This window comes from Mustelus asterias, unplaced genomic scaffold (genome assembly GCF_964213995.1).
Source record: "Mustelus asterias unplaced genomic scaffold, sMusAst1.hap1.1 HAP1_SCAFFOLD_100, whole genome shotgun sequence".
Lineage (NCBI taxonomy): Eukaryota > Metazoa > Chordata > Chondrichthyes > Carcharhiniformes > Triakidae > Mustelus > Mustelus asterias.
The window spans coordinates 955,525-975,544 of NW_027590147.1; the positions used below are offsets into that span (position 1 = coordinate 955,525).

Below are 20,020 nucleotides of genomic sequence, written 5' to 3' on the forward strand. Positions count from 1 at the left end.
CGGGCGGTGCATTGAGAATCCGATCGCCTTCATCCCGATACCGCACCGACACTGCGCATGTTTCATTCTCAGCCCGACCCCGCCCCTCATTCAGTCCGATTGGTTGGAGCATCAGCCGCTCACCCTCTGACCTCCAGCATCTCCTCTTCCGATTGGTCCGGAATCGGTGTCAATCATTGTGTTGGCACATGCGCAGTCGGTAGAGACGGAAGGCAAGAGCTCGAGCGAGAGGTTTTAAAATGCGAGTTTTGCAAAGGGCGAGTGCGGATCCAGAGCCAAAAATAAATCCGTAAACATAAATAGAGCCAGCAGGTAAGTTGGAGAGGCTTCATAAGCCCTCGGCTTCACTAAACCCTCAATAAGCTTTCGGTCCCGCGTTTGCTCGGCGCGGCGATCTTTCTCCAGGAGAGACCCCAGATACCGGCCACCATCTTTATAGAGGCAATCTGCACCAAAGCGCATGCGCTGCTGCCATCTTTATGCGGGGCAATGTGCACTCAAGTGCATGCGCAATCTCCATGCAATCGCAGAATGTACAACATCTGCCTCTTTACCTGCTCATTGCCCAAGGAGAAATACTCCTTTCAGGTGATGCAGCATTTCACTTATACTTCCTCCAACTTGGTGAATTATATTCACTGCTCCCTTTGTGGTCTCCTCTACATTGGGGATATTAAACATACACTGGGTGACTGCTTTGTGGAAACATCTTTCACTCCAGCCCCAAGCTTGACCCCAACCTTCCGGTCACTTACCATTTCAACTCAGCGTCTTGCTCTCATGCCCACCCTTGGTCTGCTGCAATGCTTCAGTGATACACAATGCAAACTGAATGAAAAACACCTCATCTTCCAATTGGGCAAGTTACAGTCTTCTGGACTCAACATTGCATTCAACATCTTTAGAATGTGAACTTTCCCTTCCATCTTCACTCTCCTTTTTTGTTTTCTGCTATTCAGTTCCTCTTGGCTTGTCCCAACACAACTGCCCTGCATGGCCACTGTCCCTTGTTGTTCAGTTTTGCTCCCACTGAGTACTGACCTCTGATCTTCCATTAACACATTCCGTATCTAACCTTTGCCACAGTCAACATTCTTCAATCCCTAATGATTCCATTAACACCCTCTTTTTTCTCAAGCCCCTGACATCATTATCAATCTCTCCTTAACTCTGACCGATCACTAGCTTTCCATTCTGCCCCACCCCTCTTCAAGTTTATCATTTATATCTTTTTTATGTTCTGTAGAAGGGTCACATGGACTCAAACATTAACTTTGTTTCTCTCCACAATTGCTCCCATTCTTGCTGAGTTTATCCAGCATTTTCTGTTTTTATGCATGATCTTTATAGGTGGCAATAAGCCATTCATAAAATGTGCGTTCACTGGGACTTTCAGATCAGCAATAATAGAATTGTAAACCCATGGTCGCTCAGTAGTATGGAATTTAAGTATTGCTGATTGAAAGAGATGTGTTTTTGAAGCTTTTCATCTTGCACTCATCCAGACAGATGCAGAAATACAATTTTTCAAAGCAAACAACAATTGCTGCTGCATGAGGAACATGTATTGACTAGTTCGACAGTCAGTTCTGATTGGTTAGGATGTTGCCATGGAGAATGCACCAGGGAACTATCACTCCTGCCTTTGTTTAGTTTCAGAAAAGGCCCATTGCTTGGACATGTTCCTTCTACATGCAGAGGACAGCTCCCTGTGTTTGACTATATATAGCTTCTCGCAAGTGTAAGTAAAACACTTCACAAGTCCAACTGATAATCTTTACAATTTGGTATGTTTGTGTCTGTCCAGATGAGTATAAGATACAAAAGGTTTTTAGCAATACTCCAGTGCCTTAAAGGACAAAAATACAGCAGCTAGAGGGAGAGGTGAAGGGGGAGGGTTTCAGAGTTTGGGGATGAGAGACTGAAGGCATGGTCTCAAATGGTGGAGCAATTAAATAGTGAATGTACAAGAGGCCAGAATTAGAGCAGCACAGATATCTCAGCGGGTTGCGGGGCTGGAGGATAATATAGAGATAGGGAGGGATGAAGCCCTGGAGAGATTTGAACACAAAGAGGAAAATTTTAAACTAAAGACATGAGTGGGACAGGAATTTGCAACTTTGGGGATCAAGAGATCAAAGTGTTCCATAGGAACTAGAATTTCCTGTTCTTCCGGTGACGACTTTGTAAACTCTTTTTGCAGAGAATTAAAACGGGAGGATTTGCAGACGAGAAACTCAAACCAAGTATCATGTAAAGAGCCGACAGAGTCACTCGATTAATCAGAATTTGAATATCATCAGTCTTCGAATGTGGAAGGAGAAATGTTTGTCTGTTCTGCCTGTGGGAAAAGGTTTGAAATATCAGTGTGAATGGAAAAGCACCGAGACACACACACACCCGAGTGAGAGTGTTCCAGTGAACTGACTGTGGAAAGAGCTTTAACCAGTTACACAGCCTGAAAAAACATCACACAGTTCACAGTGAGGAGAAATTGTCCACGTGTTCTGTGTGTTCATGAGGCTTCAACTGATCATCCAACCTGGAGGGACACAAGGACACCAACACCATGGAGAAACCGTGGAAATGTGGGGAGTGTGGGAAAGGATTCAATTCTCCATCCCTGCTGGAAATTCATCAGCGCAGTCACACTGGGGAGAGGCCGTTCATCTGCTCAGAGTGTGGGAAAGGATTCACTCAGTCATCCCAATTGCTAACACACCAGCGGTTTCACACTGGAGAGAGACCATTCATCTGCTTGGAGTGTGGAAAGAGATTCACTCAGTTATCTGACCTGTCGAGACACCAGCGAGTTCACACTGGGGAGACACAGTTCACCTGCCCTGAGTGTGGAAAAGGATTCATTCAGTCATCCAATCTGCTGAAACACCAGCAAGTTCACACTGGGGAGAGACCATTCACCTGCCCTGTATGTGGGAAAGGATTCACTGGGCCCTCTGATTTGCTAAGTCACCAGCGAATTCACACTGAGGAAAAGCTGTTCAGCTGCACTTCCTGTGGAAAGAGATTCAGGTCTTCAGCCCAGCTCAGTGTACACCAGCGAGTTCACACTGGGGAGAAGCCATTCATCTGCTCTGAGTGTGGGAATAAATTTTCTCAGTTATCTCACCTGCAGACACACCAGCGAACACACACTGGAGAGAGACCATTCACCTGCTCTGAGTGTGGGAACAAATTCACTTGTTCATCGCACCTGAGGAGACACCAGCATGTTCACACAAGGGAGAGGCCATTCACCTGCTCCGAGTGTGGGAAGGGATTCACTCAGTCTGGCAGCCTGCTGCGGCACCAACGAGTTCACAATTAACTGCAGGGATTGGATTCTGCTGTTAGTGCAGTTCAATACTGACAGTTCATAAGTCCATAAGACATAGGAGCAGAATTAGGCCATTCGGCCCATCGAGTCTGCTCCGCCATTCAATCATGGCTGATTTTTTTCTCATGCCCATTCTCCTGCCTTTTCCCCATAACCCCTGATCTCTGATCTATCTCTGTCTTAAAGACACTCAATGACCCGGCCTCCACAGCCTTCTGTGGCAAAGAGTTCCACAGATTCACCATTTCCTGGCTGAAGAAATTCCTCCTCATCTCTGTTTTAAAGGATTGTCCCTTTAGCCTGAGGTTGTGCCCTCTGGTTCTAGTTTTATCTGGTTTGGATTTTGTTTTGTTGATGTTAATAATCCCTGTAACTGGGCTGAAGTTTAAAATTCTAGATCTGGAGCTGATTGTGTTCTCAGGGCTGCAGCTTCCCTTTAAGAACCGCTGCCTCTGATCTTTCCCCATAACTCAGCAACTCTCATCAGAAATTAGTTTACAACAAGATTCTGAACTTTTACTTCAATCCTAAATTGATCTTTGGTACAAACTCTACAATTCAGTGTCTGAGAGGTTCCACTGATGAACATCTCCAATTAGAAAGTGCTGATTAATCCTTGCTGACAATTCTTACTGACTTGCACATTACACACAGTGACACCTCCATTATCCACCAGAAAGAAGGGGAATGAGAATTGATGGAGAATCGTGAGTTCCCAAATCTTACCCCTCCTGTGGGTCCAGAATTTCGATTTTCAAGTTTGCTGACGACACCACCATAGTGGGTCGGATCTCAAACAATGACGGGACAGAGAACAGGAATGAGATGGAGAATCTGGTGAACTGGTGCGGTAACAATAATCTCTGCCTCAATGTCAACAAAACAAAGGAGATTGTCATCGACTTCAGGAAGCGTAAAGAAGAACATGTCCCTGTCTACATCAACGGGGACGAAGTAGAAAGGGTCGAGAGCTTCAAGTTTTTACATGTCCAGATCACCAACAACCTGTCCTGGTCCCCCCATGCCGACACTATAGTTAAGAAAGCTCACCAGTGCCTCTACTTTCTCAGAAGACTGAGGAAATTTGGCATGTCAGTTACGACTCTCACCAACTTTTACAGATGCACCAAAGAAAGCATTCTTTCTGGTTGTATCACAGCTTGGTATGGCTCCTGCTCTGCCCAAGACGCAAGAAACTACAAAAGGTCGTGAATGTAGCCCAATCCATCACGCAAACCAGCCTCCCATTCATTGACTCTGTCTACACTTCCCGCTGCCTCGGCAAAGCAGCCAGCATAATTAAGGACCCCATGCACCCCAGACATACTTTCTTCCACCTTCTTTCCTCGGGGAAAAAGATACAAAAGTTTGAGGTCACATACAACTGACTCAAGAACAGCTTCTTCCCTGCTGCCATCAGACTTTTGAATGCACCTACCTCACATTAAGTTGATCCTTCTCTGCACCCTAGCTATGACTGGCTGTGATTGTAACACTACATTCTGCACTCTCTCGTTTCCTTCTTTATGAACAGTATGCTTGTCTGTATAGCGCACAAGAAACAATACTTTTCACTGTATACTAATACATGTGACAATAAATCAAATCAAATCAAAAAAGTATTCCCCTCAGCTCGGGAGTGCACACAAGTTCCAATCCAAGTACTAGGCTGTAAAAAAAAAATCACTGTCCGATAACCCTATAAAATCTTAAGAAATTTCTGGATTATTATAGAAGTAGCTCACTGTCTTATGAAGAAAGCTTCTACAGCAGGTTACTGGCTGACAAACACAGGACAGACCAGTTAACTCTGTTTGCAGCACAGGCCTTCGATCTCATGACCCTCATGTAATCTAACTGTCTGCGTGAAGGTTAAAACAGGCTCTCGAGAGCGAAGAGATTTTGAAGTGATCCGTACTGGCTTCAGCCCAACACCCGCACTCTGGCTCACAACAGTTAACCATTCAGAGGAGACTGCAGCCACCAGCTACAGAGACCAGCACTCTCTCTGTGTCACCCTGTTTGTCCTCTGGGACTGGTAAATCATTCTCACCTGTCAGTTTGTGGGTTTTTCCTGTTTATTTGCCTTCTGCATCACACTTAAACTGTTGTTCCTCAATGAACTACTTTAAGTCACTTCTGAGCTCAACACCCTTTTTGGGTAATCTGTGATTTGTGAAGCTAAATCTTACAAGTGGTGTTCGGAGTGGGATCAGTTTTCGTTAAACATGAATGGAGAAGTTCCTAAGTGAAGCCAGGACGATACAATGGCACTGCCTCATTACAGGGAATGACTGATAGATAGTCTGAGAGAAAACAGGCCGGCCGGGGGTGAGAGATATCCTGTGGATTGGAGAAGAGGGTGACACGGATTACGAGTATATCCTCAATAGGATTTCTAAACCGGTTCACAAAGGACAAATTGATGAGGTCCAGAATCAGTTAGAAAATATCCACAAGGTGGATGCAAGTGAACAGAGACCTGGAGAATCTTTAAAGTTCGTGCATGAACGTGTGTTTGAACCAGATGTATTTACAGCATGTCAATAATTTAGAATTGTGAAAGATGATCTGCAGGTGGGGAGGATGAATCGAAGTCAACAGTTATCACACTTACTGGAAAAGTTTTGACATTTACTCTCGATGGCAGCTTATGGATTTGTGTGGCTGATTCTGATCATTCGAGTAGCTTCAGTCTGTTATCCAGGGAATGTCATTCAGAAATTAGGAAAGCAAGCTTGGAAACAGCTTAAAATGGTGAGGTTCGTCTGAAATCAGTTGAGATGTCAATAAGGATAATCCCTCTCTTGGTGGGGACATCTTTAAGAAATCACCAATAACCTTATATAAATCTTTGGAAATGTATTGACTATTATGGGGGTCTCTCTCTCACTCCTTTTCTTATCAGGAAAGCTTCCTGGGTTGATAAACACAGGACAGTGTGGACCTGTTGTCTCTGCCAAAGACACTTCTGTAGCACAGAACCTGAAACAAGACAAACTTGATCGGCTTGGGGGGTTGTCATGACTCACATGGAAACCAACTGTCTGAGTAACGATTAAGCCGGATGTCCGAGCAAGCAATGAGCCACAAAATGACTTCATGAATATTCGATGGGAATAGGAGGGATTACCTTGATTATCTGTGCTTGACTAATGGACAATTGAATAAGTGATTGATGTAAGACCCCAAAAATAAGGTTTATGAATGGGCCTTTGAGAGGGTAAATCACATCAGACAGCAAAGAACTTCTCAAAGTGATCCATCCATCCACATTTGTCCCTCTTCATTGGAGGTGTGAGAAACAGGTTTATAGATGTGGCCTAATGTACAATGAATGATGACACTTTAAAATGGAAATTCCACACAAGTTGCTGAAATCGAGTGTCTGTTGCCATGGCTACAGAGTAGGTTTGTGAATGTGCCAAAGACTCACAAGCAGAGCGATCAGTCTAAATCACTTCTGAAAGTTACTGTTGGATCTCCACCAGTCATTCAGACAATGTGTTCCAGATCGTCATAATTCACTGAGTAAAATTATCTCTACTCCATCCTGGATATTTTGCTAATTATTTTAAATCCGGGATCTGTGGTTACCAACCATCCCCACAATGGAAACAATTTCTCCCGATGTAGATGGGAAATGTTTTTTAAAAATCCACACCTCTATTAAATCATTCCTTAACCTTCTCAGCTTGAATAAGAACAATCCCAGCTGCTGCAGTCTCTCCACAGAACTAAAACCTCTCATCCCTGATACTATTCTGGGAAATTTTCCCTGCACCCTCTCCAAGACCTTGACATCTTTCCCAAAGTGCGGTGCTCAGCATTGAACACAATATTTCAGCTGGGGATTAATCAGTGATTTATTAAGATTTACTATAATTGTCTTGCTTTTGTACTCCATGTCTCCATTAATAAACGGAGAACCTATTAGTTTTATATTTAAACAGCTTGATCAACTTGTCCTGTCACAGTAAAGCATTTGTTTACATCCACTCCCAAGTCACTGCATTCCTGCATTCTGTTTAAAATTGTCCCATTTAGTTTATTCTGCCTCTCCTCATTCTTCCTTCCAAAATCTATCATTGACTGAATCACTTTGGGATGCTCTAAGGGTGTGAAAGTTTCTGAATGAACACAAGAACTTTCTTTCTCTTTTACAGCTGATTTTGATTTTGTAGATTTTGCTCCAAAGGTTAAATAGGGATTGATATTCAAAGTTAATTATGTGACTGATCAGGAACAACTTTAGCTGGGAGTGAGTGAATTGAAATTTAAGTTAGTTTATTTGGTTGGCCAAAAAGATTTGAATCAGTGAATCGAGAGGAAAGATCCCAGACAGCGGTTCTTCAAGGTCCACTGCAGGCCTGACAGTTCAATCAGATCCACTCTCAGCTCAGGAGAGCTCAAAAACTCCACAGACTGTCCACAGGGGAGTTCTCCTGCTGCAGTGGGACCAACATTCCTGCCTTAACTAACACTACTATGGGTTAGTCGGTGTAGTAGGTAAAAAATACCTCTGAGGCTGGTATGAGTCAAAATAAAGTAGGCTTTATTCTCACAAGCTCACGGGAGAACTTGACCCCTTGAAAGCGGAAGCCAAAGTTCTCCCTGAACACAGAAAAGTGGGGATATATATACATTATGGCTCCCAGCACCAGTCACGACACAAACACTGGTCTGGTCATGAATCAAAGTCCAGTTCTCTGGCAGCTGTAGTCACGATACAGTCTGAGGTTTCCTGCTCTTCCACGGCCCTTCCTTTGAAGTTACCGGCACAATTGTAGCTGGCCCAGCGGGAGTCCTCCTTTAAATGGCCGTTATCATGCTCCACATCTTGTAATTGCCTTCCTTCCTCAAACCACAGACAAGCTTGTAGAAAAGGTAAGACTTTACAAACATTACATTGATATTTTGCTGTCTGTCTTTATAAGAATGAAGTTAAAGAATGAAACCATGAATAAATAACTTATATTCATGCCTGAAGCACTATAAACAAGGGGATTAGCCATAATGAAGGGTCATGCTTGTGATACATTCTAAGTACAAAGTTCAACCTTTTAGGTACAAAATACATTAACCCTTTCCCTTCTTCAATCGGTCTGACTGCTGTTTGTGGAATCTTACTGTGTACAAACTGACTTGAGAAACAGTAACAACTTGTATAAGTTGTTGGTGAGGCCACACCTGGAGTACTATGTACAGTTTTGGTCTCCTTATTTGAGAAAGGATATCCTGACACTGGAGGGGGTGCAGAGGAAGTTCATGAGGTTGATTCTGGAATTGAGAGGGTTGGCTTTTGGAGAAAGACTAAGTAGACTGGGACTATACTCATTGGAATTCAGAAGAATGAGGGGAGATCTTATAGAAACATATAAGATTATGAAGGGAATGGATAAGATAGAAATAAGGAGGTTGTTTCCATTGGCAGGTGAAACTAGAACTAGGGGTCATGGCCTCAAAATAAGGCAGAGCAGATTTAGGACTGAGTTGAGGAGGAACTTGTGAATCTGTGGAATTCCCTGTCCACTGAAGCAGTTGAGGCTACCTCATTGAATGTTTTCAAGGCCAGATAGATAAATGTTTGAACAGTAAATGAATTAAGGGTTATGGTCAGTGGGTGGGTAAGCGGAGCTGAGTCCACAAAAAGATCAATGATCTTATTGAATGGCGGAGCAGGCTCGAGGGGCCAGATGGCCTACACCTGCTCCTAGTTCTTATGTCTTTATAGAACATGTTTAATGTAATAAAACATCCCACTATGCTTCAGAGGAGTTTGAGAAAGAAAAAACGGAGTCACATGGGAAATATTTGGATAAATGGACAAAACCATGATTGGAGAGGCAGATTATAACAATCACTTTTAACCAGGAGAGAGTGTTGGAGAGGACAGAGAGCTTGAGGGAGCCTTTGAAAAGGAACTACCTTGTGTTTGTGATGTTAAAAGATTCAGACATTGGTATTTAACATAAAGCTGATTTATTTGACTTTTATCGAGAATATTAACATCTATAAGTAGGCTGGAGTTTATTATCAGCAGAAATAGACCCTGATCAGCAATGTTCATTCCTGACTTGATTAACCACAAAATCTAATCATTGTAGTTACTCATGAATTCGCTGGTGGGTCAGCAGGTCAGATGACTGAGTGAATCCCTTCCCACACTCGGAGCAGATGAACCGCCTCTCGCCAGAGTGAATTCGCTGGTGTCTCAGCAAGTGCGATGAGGTAGTGAATCCCTTTCCACACTTGGAGCATGTGAACGGTCTCTCCCCAGTGTGAACAAGCTGATGTGTCAGGAGGTCAGATGATCGAGTGAATCCCTTCCCACATTGGGAACAGGTAAACGGTTTCTCTTCAGTGTGGCCTCGCTGGTGTGTCAGCAGGTTGGATAACTGAGTGAATCCCTTCCCACAGTCAGAGCAGGTGAACGGCCTCTCCCCAGTGTGAACTCGCTGGTGTACAATGAGATGAGATGAATGTCTGAACCCAGTCCCACAATGAGAGCACCTGAATGGTTTCTCATCAGTGTGAACACGTTGATGGGACAACAGTTCCCTGGAACTTTTAAAACATTTCCCGCAGTCTGAACAATTAAAAGGTTTCTGGTCAGTGTGAACTTGCTGGTGAGCCAGCAGATGAGACAAATGAGGGAATTTCTTTCCACATCTGGAGCAGGTAAATGGTTTCTCCCCTGAATGACCTCGCTGGTGTGTCCGTAAGTTGGATGACTGAGTGAATTTCTTCCCACACTCACAACAGGTGAATGGTCTCTCCCCAGTGTGAACTCGCTGGTGTATCATTAGCTGGGATAAGTGACTGAATCCTTTCCCACACTCAGAGCAGCTGATTGGTCTTTCCCCAGTGTGAGCACACTGGTGAGTTTCCAGCTCAGCTGAGGATCTGAATACTGCTGCACATTCCTCACATTTCCAAGTCATCCCCCCGCTGTGACTGCATTCGTGCTTTGACAGATCAGATGATTGGTTGAAGCCTCGTCCACACACAGAACACGTGTATGGTTTCTCCCCACTGTGACGAATGCTTTCTCCTTCCATGTTCAAAGTCCAGTGATATTCAGGCTATGATATTAAGGGTGACTCCGTCAGATCCTGATGTGATGTTTTGTTTGAGACCAGACCGCAAATCGTCCCCTTCTAAAACCCTGTGAAATTGATTTAAAACAGAAAAAAGGGAGTGAGAGAGAACCCACAACAACACAAAGGCAGGTTGTCAAATTGAGCTGAATGAATCTGGTAATTTCTGGGGCCAGCAGGAGGAAATAGTCACCATGAAGCTGCTGGATTGTCATAAAAACCCAGTTGCTTCTCCACGCGGACATGGAGAGAATGTGCAAATTCCACATAAAGTCAAATAGAAATATTCAGAATGTCACAAAGACGAGTGAACTGTCCAATTAATCCCATTCACCATCACTCTGCCAATTTACCTTCTGCAAGTATTTATCCAATTCCCTTTGAAAGTCACTATCAAACCTGCTTCTAGCACCTGTCAGTTTGTGCATTCCAGATCACATCAAATCATTGTGTAAAACAATCTCCTTATCATGCCCTAAAGTTAGGCTGTCAATTATGTTAAATCTCTGTGTCCTCTGCTTACAGACCCTCCTGCTCCTGGGAAACAGTTCCTCTCCATTGACACTATCATAAATCATTTGTCATTTTAAACATCTCTATTAAATCTCCCCATCATATTCCCTGATCTAAAAACCCACGTTTTTCCTGTCCTGAAGAATCATATGGACTCAAAATGTTAACTGTTTCTCTCTGAACAGATGCTGCAGGACCTGCCGAGGTTTTCTGCTTTTCTCCCTGATTTTCCTTCCATAATCAATCAGAAACCCTTCATGATTTTGAACATCTTGATTAAATAGGAACACACAAAACCTGAGAAAGATACAGAGGAAAGGAGAGACAGAAAGACTGAGAGAAAAATTGAGAGAGATTTTAAAAAGCAGAAAGATGAGGTTGTCAAAGATAAAAGCTGAGAAACAGGAAACAAGCAACACACAATGATATAAAATATAAGGGAGCAGGCTATCAGTTCCCGGCTATGGGGATCAGAGCGAACTCTGACTGATCCACAAACACAGCCAGTTATATCTGGGAATGGAAACTCTGAACAGAAATAATAGGCTCATTTGTAAATGTCACCGCAATGTGATCAGTGTGACTCTGCCCTGACTCTGTGGACAGATAAAGGCCGCATTGACAGATGTTCTCACCAGATTGTGGTCCCTGGATTTATTTTCTGCTCAGAAGTGAGATGTGAGGTTTGGAACCGGCAGCAGAGAAACAGAAAGTTGTGTTACCTGAGAATGAAACAGCCGGCGTCAGTTTGATGTTATCACAGTGAACAGTCTTCCTGCCTGTGAGGGTGAACTCACTCTGACAGCATCAAGAACAACCACACAGATTGCTACTGGTCTCAGCATTACATTCACCTCCATTCCCATGTTAAACAATAAATATGCATTCTCTCTACTTTCTGACAGCGAATCTTCTATCAGAAGCAGTGCAGGGGGTAATATGTTACCCCCTGCACTACTAGCTTTTGTTTTCCATGATAACCTTTGATGTGGCACCTTATCACATGTTTTCTGGAATTCAATTCAGCAGATCCACAGGTTCCCTTCTATCCACACGTTACTTCTTCAAAGAACTCCAATTGGTTAAACACAATCTCATTAAACCATGCTAACTCTTCCTGATTACCTTGAGTTTTTCCAAAGTGGCCAGCTATAACCTCTTTAATGATTGATTCTAACATCTTCCCCACAACAGATGTCTATCAAACTGGCCTAAATTTCCTGTCTTATGCCACCATCCATTCTTGAATTAGAGGGCTTATATTTGCTACTTTCCAGTCTGATGGAACCTCTCCAGAATCTAGGGAACTTTGGAAAATTAACACCAACAAATCTACTGTCACTATCTCATTAACCACCTTCTTAAGATGCTAGGATGAATTCCATCGTGACCCAGAGACTTGTCAGCTGCAGCTCAGTACAGCTTCCCACGTCATTGTAATTTCTCCTAGTTCCTCTCTCCCTTCCACCTCCTGATTTACAGCTAGGACTGGCTGGGTTTGTATTTTCTATAGTTTATTTCATTGGCCATTTATTATCTACTATTACTCCCCATTCTCATTTTCTTGAGAGCCAACACTCACCTTATTCCTCTTTTCCTTTTCGAATACCTATAGAAACTCTTGCTATTCATTTTTACATTAACAGCTAACTTCCTCTCATACTCTAATGTTTTTCTTCCAATTAACCTTTTAGTCATTCTCTACTGTTCTTTATATTCCAGCCAATCATCTGACCTGCCACTCACCTCTGTGTAGCTATATGCTTTTCCCTTAAGTTTGATGCTTTGAGGAAGAAGGAGACAGGGAGATGGAGAGCCCTTCAAAAGGAACTGTTTAAAAATAATAATAATTCGTGGGGTGTGGGCATTGCTGGCAAGGCCAGCATTTTTTGCCCAATTTTTGAGATTCCCGTCTGAGCTGTAAACCTTTGGATTAAATCCCACCATCAACAAATTATTTCCCAGCTGAATGTGAAAATTGACTCAGTCATCCCATTTACCGATAGAACAGCAGAATTACACCAGAGGAAGACCACTCAAACACTTAACGTTCGCAAAGGGATTTCCTCAGTGGTTAACACTCTATAACTTTAAAAGCTCAAAGCATTTTAACTACCCCTCTTATTGGCGAGGGATAGTTTAACTGTTCTGTCTAAGAAGGCACAAATCACTTGTTCACCCCAGCGAGTTCACATCTAAATGCAGGTGATTGTTATGTTGTCAATCACACCCAGGACAGAAATGTGCTGGAAGGCCTATGCTGCTTAGTTGCCAAATGAATTGAAGTAACACATTTGAACCTTGGCCCAATGGTACCAATCATAATCAGATCGCAAATCGTATTTTCTATTGAACAATATGGGTTTGAATGGTGAGGTGATTACCCAACATTCTCTGCGGGTGAGACTGTGCCCTATCCACATTACTGCAATTATTGCGCAAGCGCAGGACCTGGCTCTGACTGGAGCATGCGCAGGCCGGGCTGTGACTGGAGCTGCGAGGAGCCGGAAAGAAACAATGGAGTGAGGTTCAGTAATGGAGCCGCTGGGTGACCGGGGAGGGATAGAAGCAGCGGAGTGGGCTGGGAGGCTTCATAAATACCTAATGGATGCCTCAATTCAGATAATATGTTCCCGGTATCGCTTCAATCGGTACAGAACAGAGTCGGAGCTGAGCGGCTCCAGGCCCGGGTTACCGGCCGCCATCTTTACAGGAACAATGTGCAGCAGGGCGCATGCGCTATGAGCCTGGACCAGTTACCAACTCTCCCGGATTGGACTGGAGTCTCCAGGAATTTTTTATTTGTCCAGGGAATGTGGGAATTGCTGACTAGGCCAGCATTTATTGTCTATCCCTAATTGTCCTTCAACTGAGTGGTTTGCTTGGCCATCTCAGGGCATTTTAAGAGTCAACCACATTGCTCTTGATATATAGTTAGACCAGACCGGGTAAGGATGGCAGATATTTTTTCCGAATTCATTCACACTGTGGGTGTCCCTGGCTGGGCCAGCATTCATCACCCATTCCTATTTGTCCTTGAACTAAGTTTCAGAGGACATTTTAAGAGTCAACCACATTGCTGTGGATCTGGAGTCACATATAAGCCAGACCAGGTAAGGAGAGCAGATTTCCTTCCCTCAAAGACATTAGTGAACTAGATGGGCTTTTACAACAACGAACAATGGTTTCATGGTCATCAGTAGGCTTTTAGTTCCAGATTTTAATTATATTCAAAATTCACCGTACCATAGGATCATAGAATCCCCGCAGTGCAGAAGGAAGCCATTTGGCCCACCATCCAGCCCTATCCCTGTAACCCTGTACATTTAGCATGGCTAGTCCACCTAACCGACACATCTTTGGACTGTGGGATTCAAACCTGCATCTCTGGAAAATTGTCTGGACATTAAAAAAGATACTTTTTTGTAATTTTTTTGGAATATTTCTCTTCACTGGATATTAAAATATTGACAATAGATAAAAGTTGTTTGGTTGACCATCAATCGTCCTGTAACGTGATGAGTCTTTTTGCTTTCCAATTGGCCGAGGAAGGCAGTGTGGAATGAGGTTGGAGGATGGGGGCAACATAAAAGATGTGATAAAACCTCCAGGAATACATTTAATCACAGTTGGCGATTATGGAGTAGAGAATCTTGTGAATTTCTATTCTGGACAGACAGTGATGGTTTCTGTAAATTTACAGGGTGCTGGAAATGGAGAATTGACAGACGCGAAACACAAATCAAACATCACATCGTGATCTGATGGAGTCACTTGAAAAAATCAGGACCTGGATATCAGCAGCTTCTGAATGTGGAAGGTAACAGGTTTGTCGATTCTGTCTGAGAGAGAAGATTTCAGGTCTCAGTGTGACTGGAAAAGCCCTGAGATTCACAAATCCTGAAGAACTGTGCTTGGTTCTGAGCAACATACCTTAGCAAGGACAGAATGGCCTTGGAGGGAGTGTGGCACAGATTTTCCTGAGTGATATTTGAACTCCACAGGTAAAATTACAATGTGAGATTACAGGAAGTTGTTTTAGCACAGAGGAGGCCATTTGGCCCATTGAGTCCATGCCATCTGTCTAGGGCAATCCAGTCCCATTCTATCCTCATATCTTTGCAGATTTCTTTTCCTCCAATGTCTATCTAATTTCTTTTTGAAATTATTCATCATGTCCATTTCCACCCCAATCATGGGCAGCAAGTTTTGGGTCATTAACACTCACTGTCTAAAAACACTCTTCCTCACATCTCCTGTACTAAAGAACAAAACAAAGAACAAAGAAAATTACAGCACAGGAACAGACCCTTTGGCCCTCCAAGCCTGCACCACCTTGCTGCCTGACTGAATTAAAACCCCCTACCCTTCCAAGGACCATATCCCTCTATTCCCATCCTATTCATGTATTTGTCAAGACGCCCCTTAAAAGTCACTATCGTATCTGCTTCCACTACCTCACCCAGCAGAGAGTTCCAAGCACCCACCACCCTCTGTGTAAAAAAACTTGCCTTGTACATCTCCTTTAAAACTTGCCCGTCGCACCTTAAACCTGTGCCCCTAATAATTGACTCTTCTACCTTGGGAAAAAGCTTCTGATTATCCACTGTATCCATGCCCCTCATAATCTTGTTGACTTGTATCAGGTCTCTGTCGTTCCAGTGAGAATAAGGCAAGTTTCTCCAACCTCTCCTTATAGCTAACCAGGAAACATCCTGGTAAATTTTTCTGTACCCTCTCCAAAGCCTCCACATCCTTCTGGTAGTGTGGTGATGAGAATTGAACACTATATTCCAAGTGTGGCCTAACTAAGGTTCTACATAGCTACAATATTACTTGCCAATTTTTAATCTCAATGCCCCAGCCAATGAAGACAAGCATGCCGTATGCCTTCTTGACTACCTTCTCCACCTGCGTTGCCACTTTCAGTGACCTGTGTGCCTGTACACCCAGATCCCTCTGCCTATCAATACTCTTCAGGGTTCTGCCATTTACTGTATAGAAGCATTTGAGTTGATGTAACATTGAGATTCGCAAAATGTTGAGCAATCATGTAGACTTTGCTCACGTTTAATGAGAAAGATCCAACAGTGTTTCGGCCCGATTTCGAACCAGGCACCTTTCGCGTGTGAAGCGAACGTGATAACACGACAGAAACAACTGTTTACATACAAATTAGGAGCAGCAGTCGGCCACTCGGCCCCACTCTCCCATTCAGTAAGATTGTGGCTGATCTCATTTTAATCTCAACTTCACGTTCCTGCCTACTCCCGATAACCTTCCACCTCCTTGCTTATCAAGAATCTATCCAGCTCTGCTGTAAGATATTCAAGGACTCTGCCTCAATCTCCTTTGCAGGAAGAATGTTCCAAAGTCTCACAATCCTTTGAGAAAAAAATCCTCATCTCTAATTTAGACGGGTGACCCCTTACTTTGTGGTGCCGAGTTTAAAATTCTCCCACAAGAGGAAATGTCCTTTCCACATCCACCCTGTCAAGTCCCCTCAGGATCTTATATGGTTCAATCAAGGTTTTACCCAAAACCTTAAATCTGTCCCCCTGGTCCTTGTACGATCAGCAAATGGAAACAGATTTTCTTTATCCACCTGATCGAAACCTGTCAGAATCTTGTGTACCTGAATCAAATCTCCCCTCAACCTCCTTTACTGGAACCATTCTGGTAAATCTCCTCTGCACCTTCTCAAGGATCTTTATATCCTTCCTGAAGAGCGGTGACCAGAGCTTTATAAATATTCAGAATAACTTCCCTGTTTATATACCAATATCACACTTTATGAAGCTCGGGATCAAATTTGCTTTGCTAATTACTCTCTTAATATGTCTTGTAGAAATACAAAATCCCTCTCCTTCACCTCTTTCTCTCTCCTCCCAGAGAGGCCAGTTGGGTTTTTGTGACAATCCGGCAGTTTTCATGGTCAATGTTTCTCAGCGCCGGTCCCACAAATTCCCAGATTCATTCAGATCAATTTGACAAGCTGCCTGTGTGTTTCTGTGGGCTCTCTCTCTCTCACTCCTTTTTTTCCTGTTTTAAATCAGTTTTACAGGGTGTTAGAAGTGGAGAGTTTGCAGTTGGGAAGCTGACGGAGTGGCTCAATTTATCGTAACTTTGATATCATCAGATTTGGAACATGGAAGGAAAAAGCCCATTTCACAGTGGGGAGAATCCGTACACGTGTTGTGTGTGTGGACACGGCTTCAGACAATCATCTGACCTGTGGAGACACAATTGCAGTCACACTGAGGAGAAACTGTGGAAATGTGGTGACTGTGGGAAGGGGTTCATTTCCCCATCCAAGCTGGAAATGCATTGGCGCAGTCACACTGGGGAGAGGCCATTTACCTGCCCCACATGTGGGAAGGGATTCACTCAGTCATCCTCTCTGTTCACACACCAGCGAGTTCACTCCAGCGAGAGACCATTCACCTGCTCCGAGTGTGGGAAGGGATTCACTATTTCAGCCCACCTGCTGAGTCACCAGCGAGTTCACACTGAGGAGAGACCTTTCAAATGTCCAGACTGTGGAAAGTGCTATAAAAGTTCTGGGGAGCTGATGAGAGACCGTTCCGGTGCTCTCACTGTGGGACTGGGTTCAGACGATCATCTGACCTCACTGTTCACCAGCGAGTTCACTCTGGGGAGAGACCGTTCACCTGCTCTGAGTGTGGGAAGGGATTCATTCAGTCATCTGACCTGCTGAAACACCAGCGAGTTCACACTGGGGAGAGGCCATTTATCTGCTCTGAATGTGGGAAGGGATTCACTACCTCATCGATCCTGCTGACACACCAGCGAGTTCACACAGACAAGAAACCTTTTAAATGTCCAAACTGTGAGAAATGCTACAAAACCTCTGAGAAACTGATGTCCCATCAACGTGTTCACACTGACGAGAGACCTTTCAGATGCTCTCACTGTGGGACTGGGTTCAGACAATCAACTCAACTAACTGCACACCAGCGAGTTCACACTGACGAGAGACCTTTTAAATGCCCAGACTGTGAGAAGTGCTATAAACGTTCTGGGGAACTGACGCGACATCAACGTGTTCACACTGATTCAGGTGCTCTCACTGTGGACTGGTGCGATCTTGTGCGATCTTCTCAACTCTCTGTACACCAACGAATTCACACTGGGGAGAGACCATTCACCTGCTCTGAGTGTGGGAATGAATGTACGACTTCATCCCACCTGCTGAGACTCCAGTGAGTTCACAAGTAACCACAGTGATTGGATGTTGCTGTTCCTCACATTCAGGATTGAACCATCTTCATTAGGGTCCGTTTACACTGGTAATAAACCCCAGCCACTTTAGGGGCTAATATTCTCACTAAAAGTCAAATAAATCAGCTTTGCGTCAAACTCACACACTGTGTTGACTCTTTTTAATATCTCAAACATAATAACAGATAACACATACATGGCTACACTCCTCACTGTGAATCCTTCGATCTTTTCCAGACTGTGTAACTGGTTAAAGCTCTTTCCACAGTCAGTTCACTGGAATACTCTCACTCGAGTGAATGTGTCTCAGTGATTTTCCAGTCACACTGATGTTTAAACAGTTTGAAGGGACAGACAAACATTTTCCATTCTAGTTTCAAATGCCGATGGTATTCAGATCCTGAATAATTGGGTGACTCTGTCAGATCCTAACGTCATGTTTGTTGAGATTTGTGTCTGTAAATTCTCCCCTTCTAATAACCTGTGAAAGAAATTCACAAAAATCATTGCTGTCAGTACAGGATAAAAACTCAGAACAGACAATTCTAGTTTCTGTGGAACATTCTTTCCTCTCATTCTTGAAAATTTGTAAATCTCCATCCCAAACACTCTCCCTCCATTCTCACTTTGCTGGACCTGAAATAGACATTGTCCTGAGGGTGCTGATTCATCCTAATCGACAGATCCGTGCTGACTGTTTCATGTACAGGACACATATTCCTGAAATCTTCACACAGGCTCGTGTCTAAGCATATCAAAAATTTGCATATTTAGTGAAGTAAAAATGTATGCAATATTCAGCACTCTATTACATTATTAGAGATACAGATGGGTGCGGAAGAACTTGACTTAGGGAGCAAGCAATCATGTTCTGGAACTCACTGACGATGAGAGTGGTGGAAGTGGAGACGACCAGTGATTTCAAAATAAAATTGGTCGGGCACTTGAAGGAATTAAACATACTGGGGAACAGGGATATCGAGGAAAAATGGCACTGAGTGGATTCCCCGACAGAGACTTGGCACGGACTCAAGTTGCTGAATTGATTTATCTTGTGCTCTGATGACTCTTTGACTGGAAAATATACAGTGTAGTTACAACATCAACTGTAATACAAATCCATAAATAACATACCTATTATGCACCATATAGTAAGAAGTATCACAACACCAGGTTAAAGTCCAACAGGTTTATTTGGAATCACAAGCTTTCAGAGTGCTGCCCCTTCATCAGGTGAGAAGGAGCAGCGCTCTGAAAGCTCGTGATTCCAAATAAACCCGTTGGATTTTAACCAGGTGTAGTGAGCCTTCTTACTGTGCCCACCCCAGTCCAACACCGGCATCTCCACATCATATGCACCATATAACAACACCAGACATATTAATGTTGTTATGATCCTCATGGTCACCTTATAATAAGCAAATTCCCACAAATCACAATGGAATAAACTGAAAGACAATGTTTCATTTTTTTAAAAATTTACTTTAAAAATTAATCTAAAATTAACATCACTGATCATGCATTAAAAAACAGTATTTGAATAGACAAGATAAATTACACTTTAAAAAGCTCAGACAATAAAAACAGGTTCCACAAAATCACAAACCCCCTCAGTATATTTAGCTCTAATTCCAGTTCCAGAGAATTTCTCTGTCTCTGTATTTCCCAGGGGGAGAAAGAAAGTGTTTTCCTCACAGATGTTGTCCAGAGGATGAAGTTTGAGTCTGTGTGTGAAGTTTGAGTCTGTGTGTGAAGTTTGAGTCTGTGGTGAAGTTTGAGTCTGTGTGTGAAGTTTGAGTCTGTGTGTGAAGTTTGAGTCTGTGTGTGA

General features: G+C 43.3%; 2 protein-coding genes across 2 annotated transcripts in view; one reads left to right on the forward strand and one right to left on the reverse strand.

The window, feature by feature from the left end:
• Nucleotides 1-20,020, reverse strand: part of LOC144484305 (uncharacterized) — a 77,093-nt gene that overhangs the window by 26,290 nt on the left and 30,783 nt on the right. Inside the window, exon 4 of the mRNA XM_078202840.1 lies at nucleotides 9,485-10,131. Within this exon, the coding sequence (XP_078058966.1) occupies nucleotides 9,485-10,131 (647 nt within the window). The remainder of the gene's footprint in view (nucleotides 1-9,484; nucleotides 10,132-20,020) is intronic.
• Nucleotides 2,380-18,334, forward strand: LOC144484307 (uncharacterized). Its single transcript, XM_078202842.1, has 2 exons — nucleotides 2,380-3,288; nucleotides 17,565-18,334. The coding sequence occupies exons 1-2, from the start codon at nucleotides 2,570-2,572 to the stop codon at nucleotides 18,175-18,177; spliced, it is 1,332 nt and encodes a 443-aa protein (XP_078058968.1). The 5' UTR covers nucleotides 2,380-2,569; the 3' UTR covers nucleotides 18,178-18,334.

Bases quoted from the DNA above. Each gene is read 5' to 3' on its own strand.
- LOC144484307 (XM_078202842.1), top strand. From the start codon at position 2,570: ATGGAGAAACCGTGGAAATGTGGGGAGTGTGGGAAAGGATTCAATTCT. The intron at 3,289-17,564 runs GTCTGGCAGCCT...GACTGGGTTCAG, and splicing joins TGTGGGAAGGGATTCACTCA to ACGATCATCTGACCTCACTG.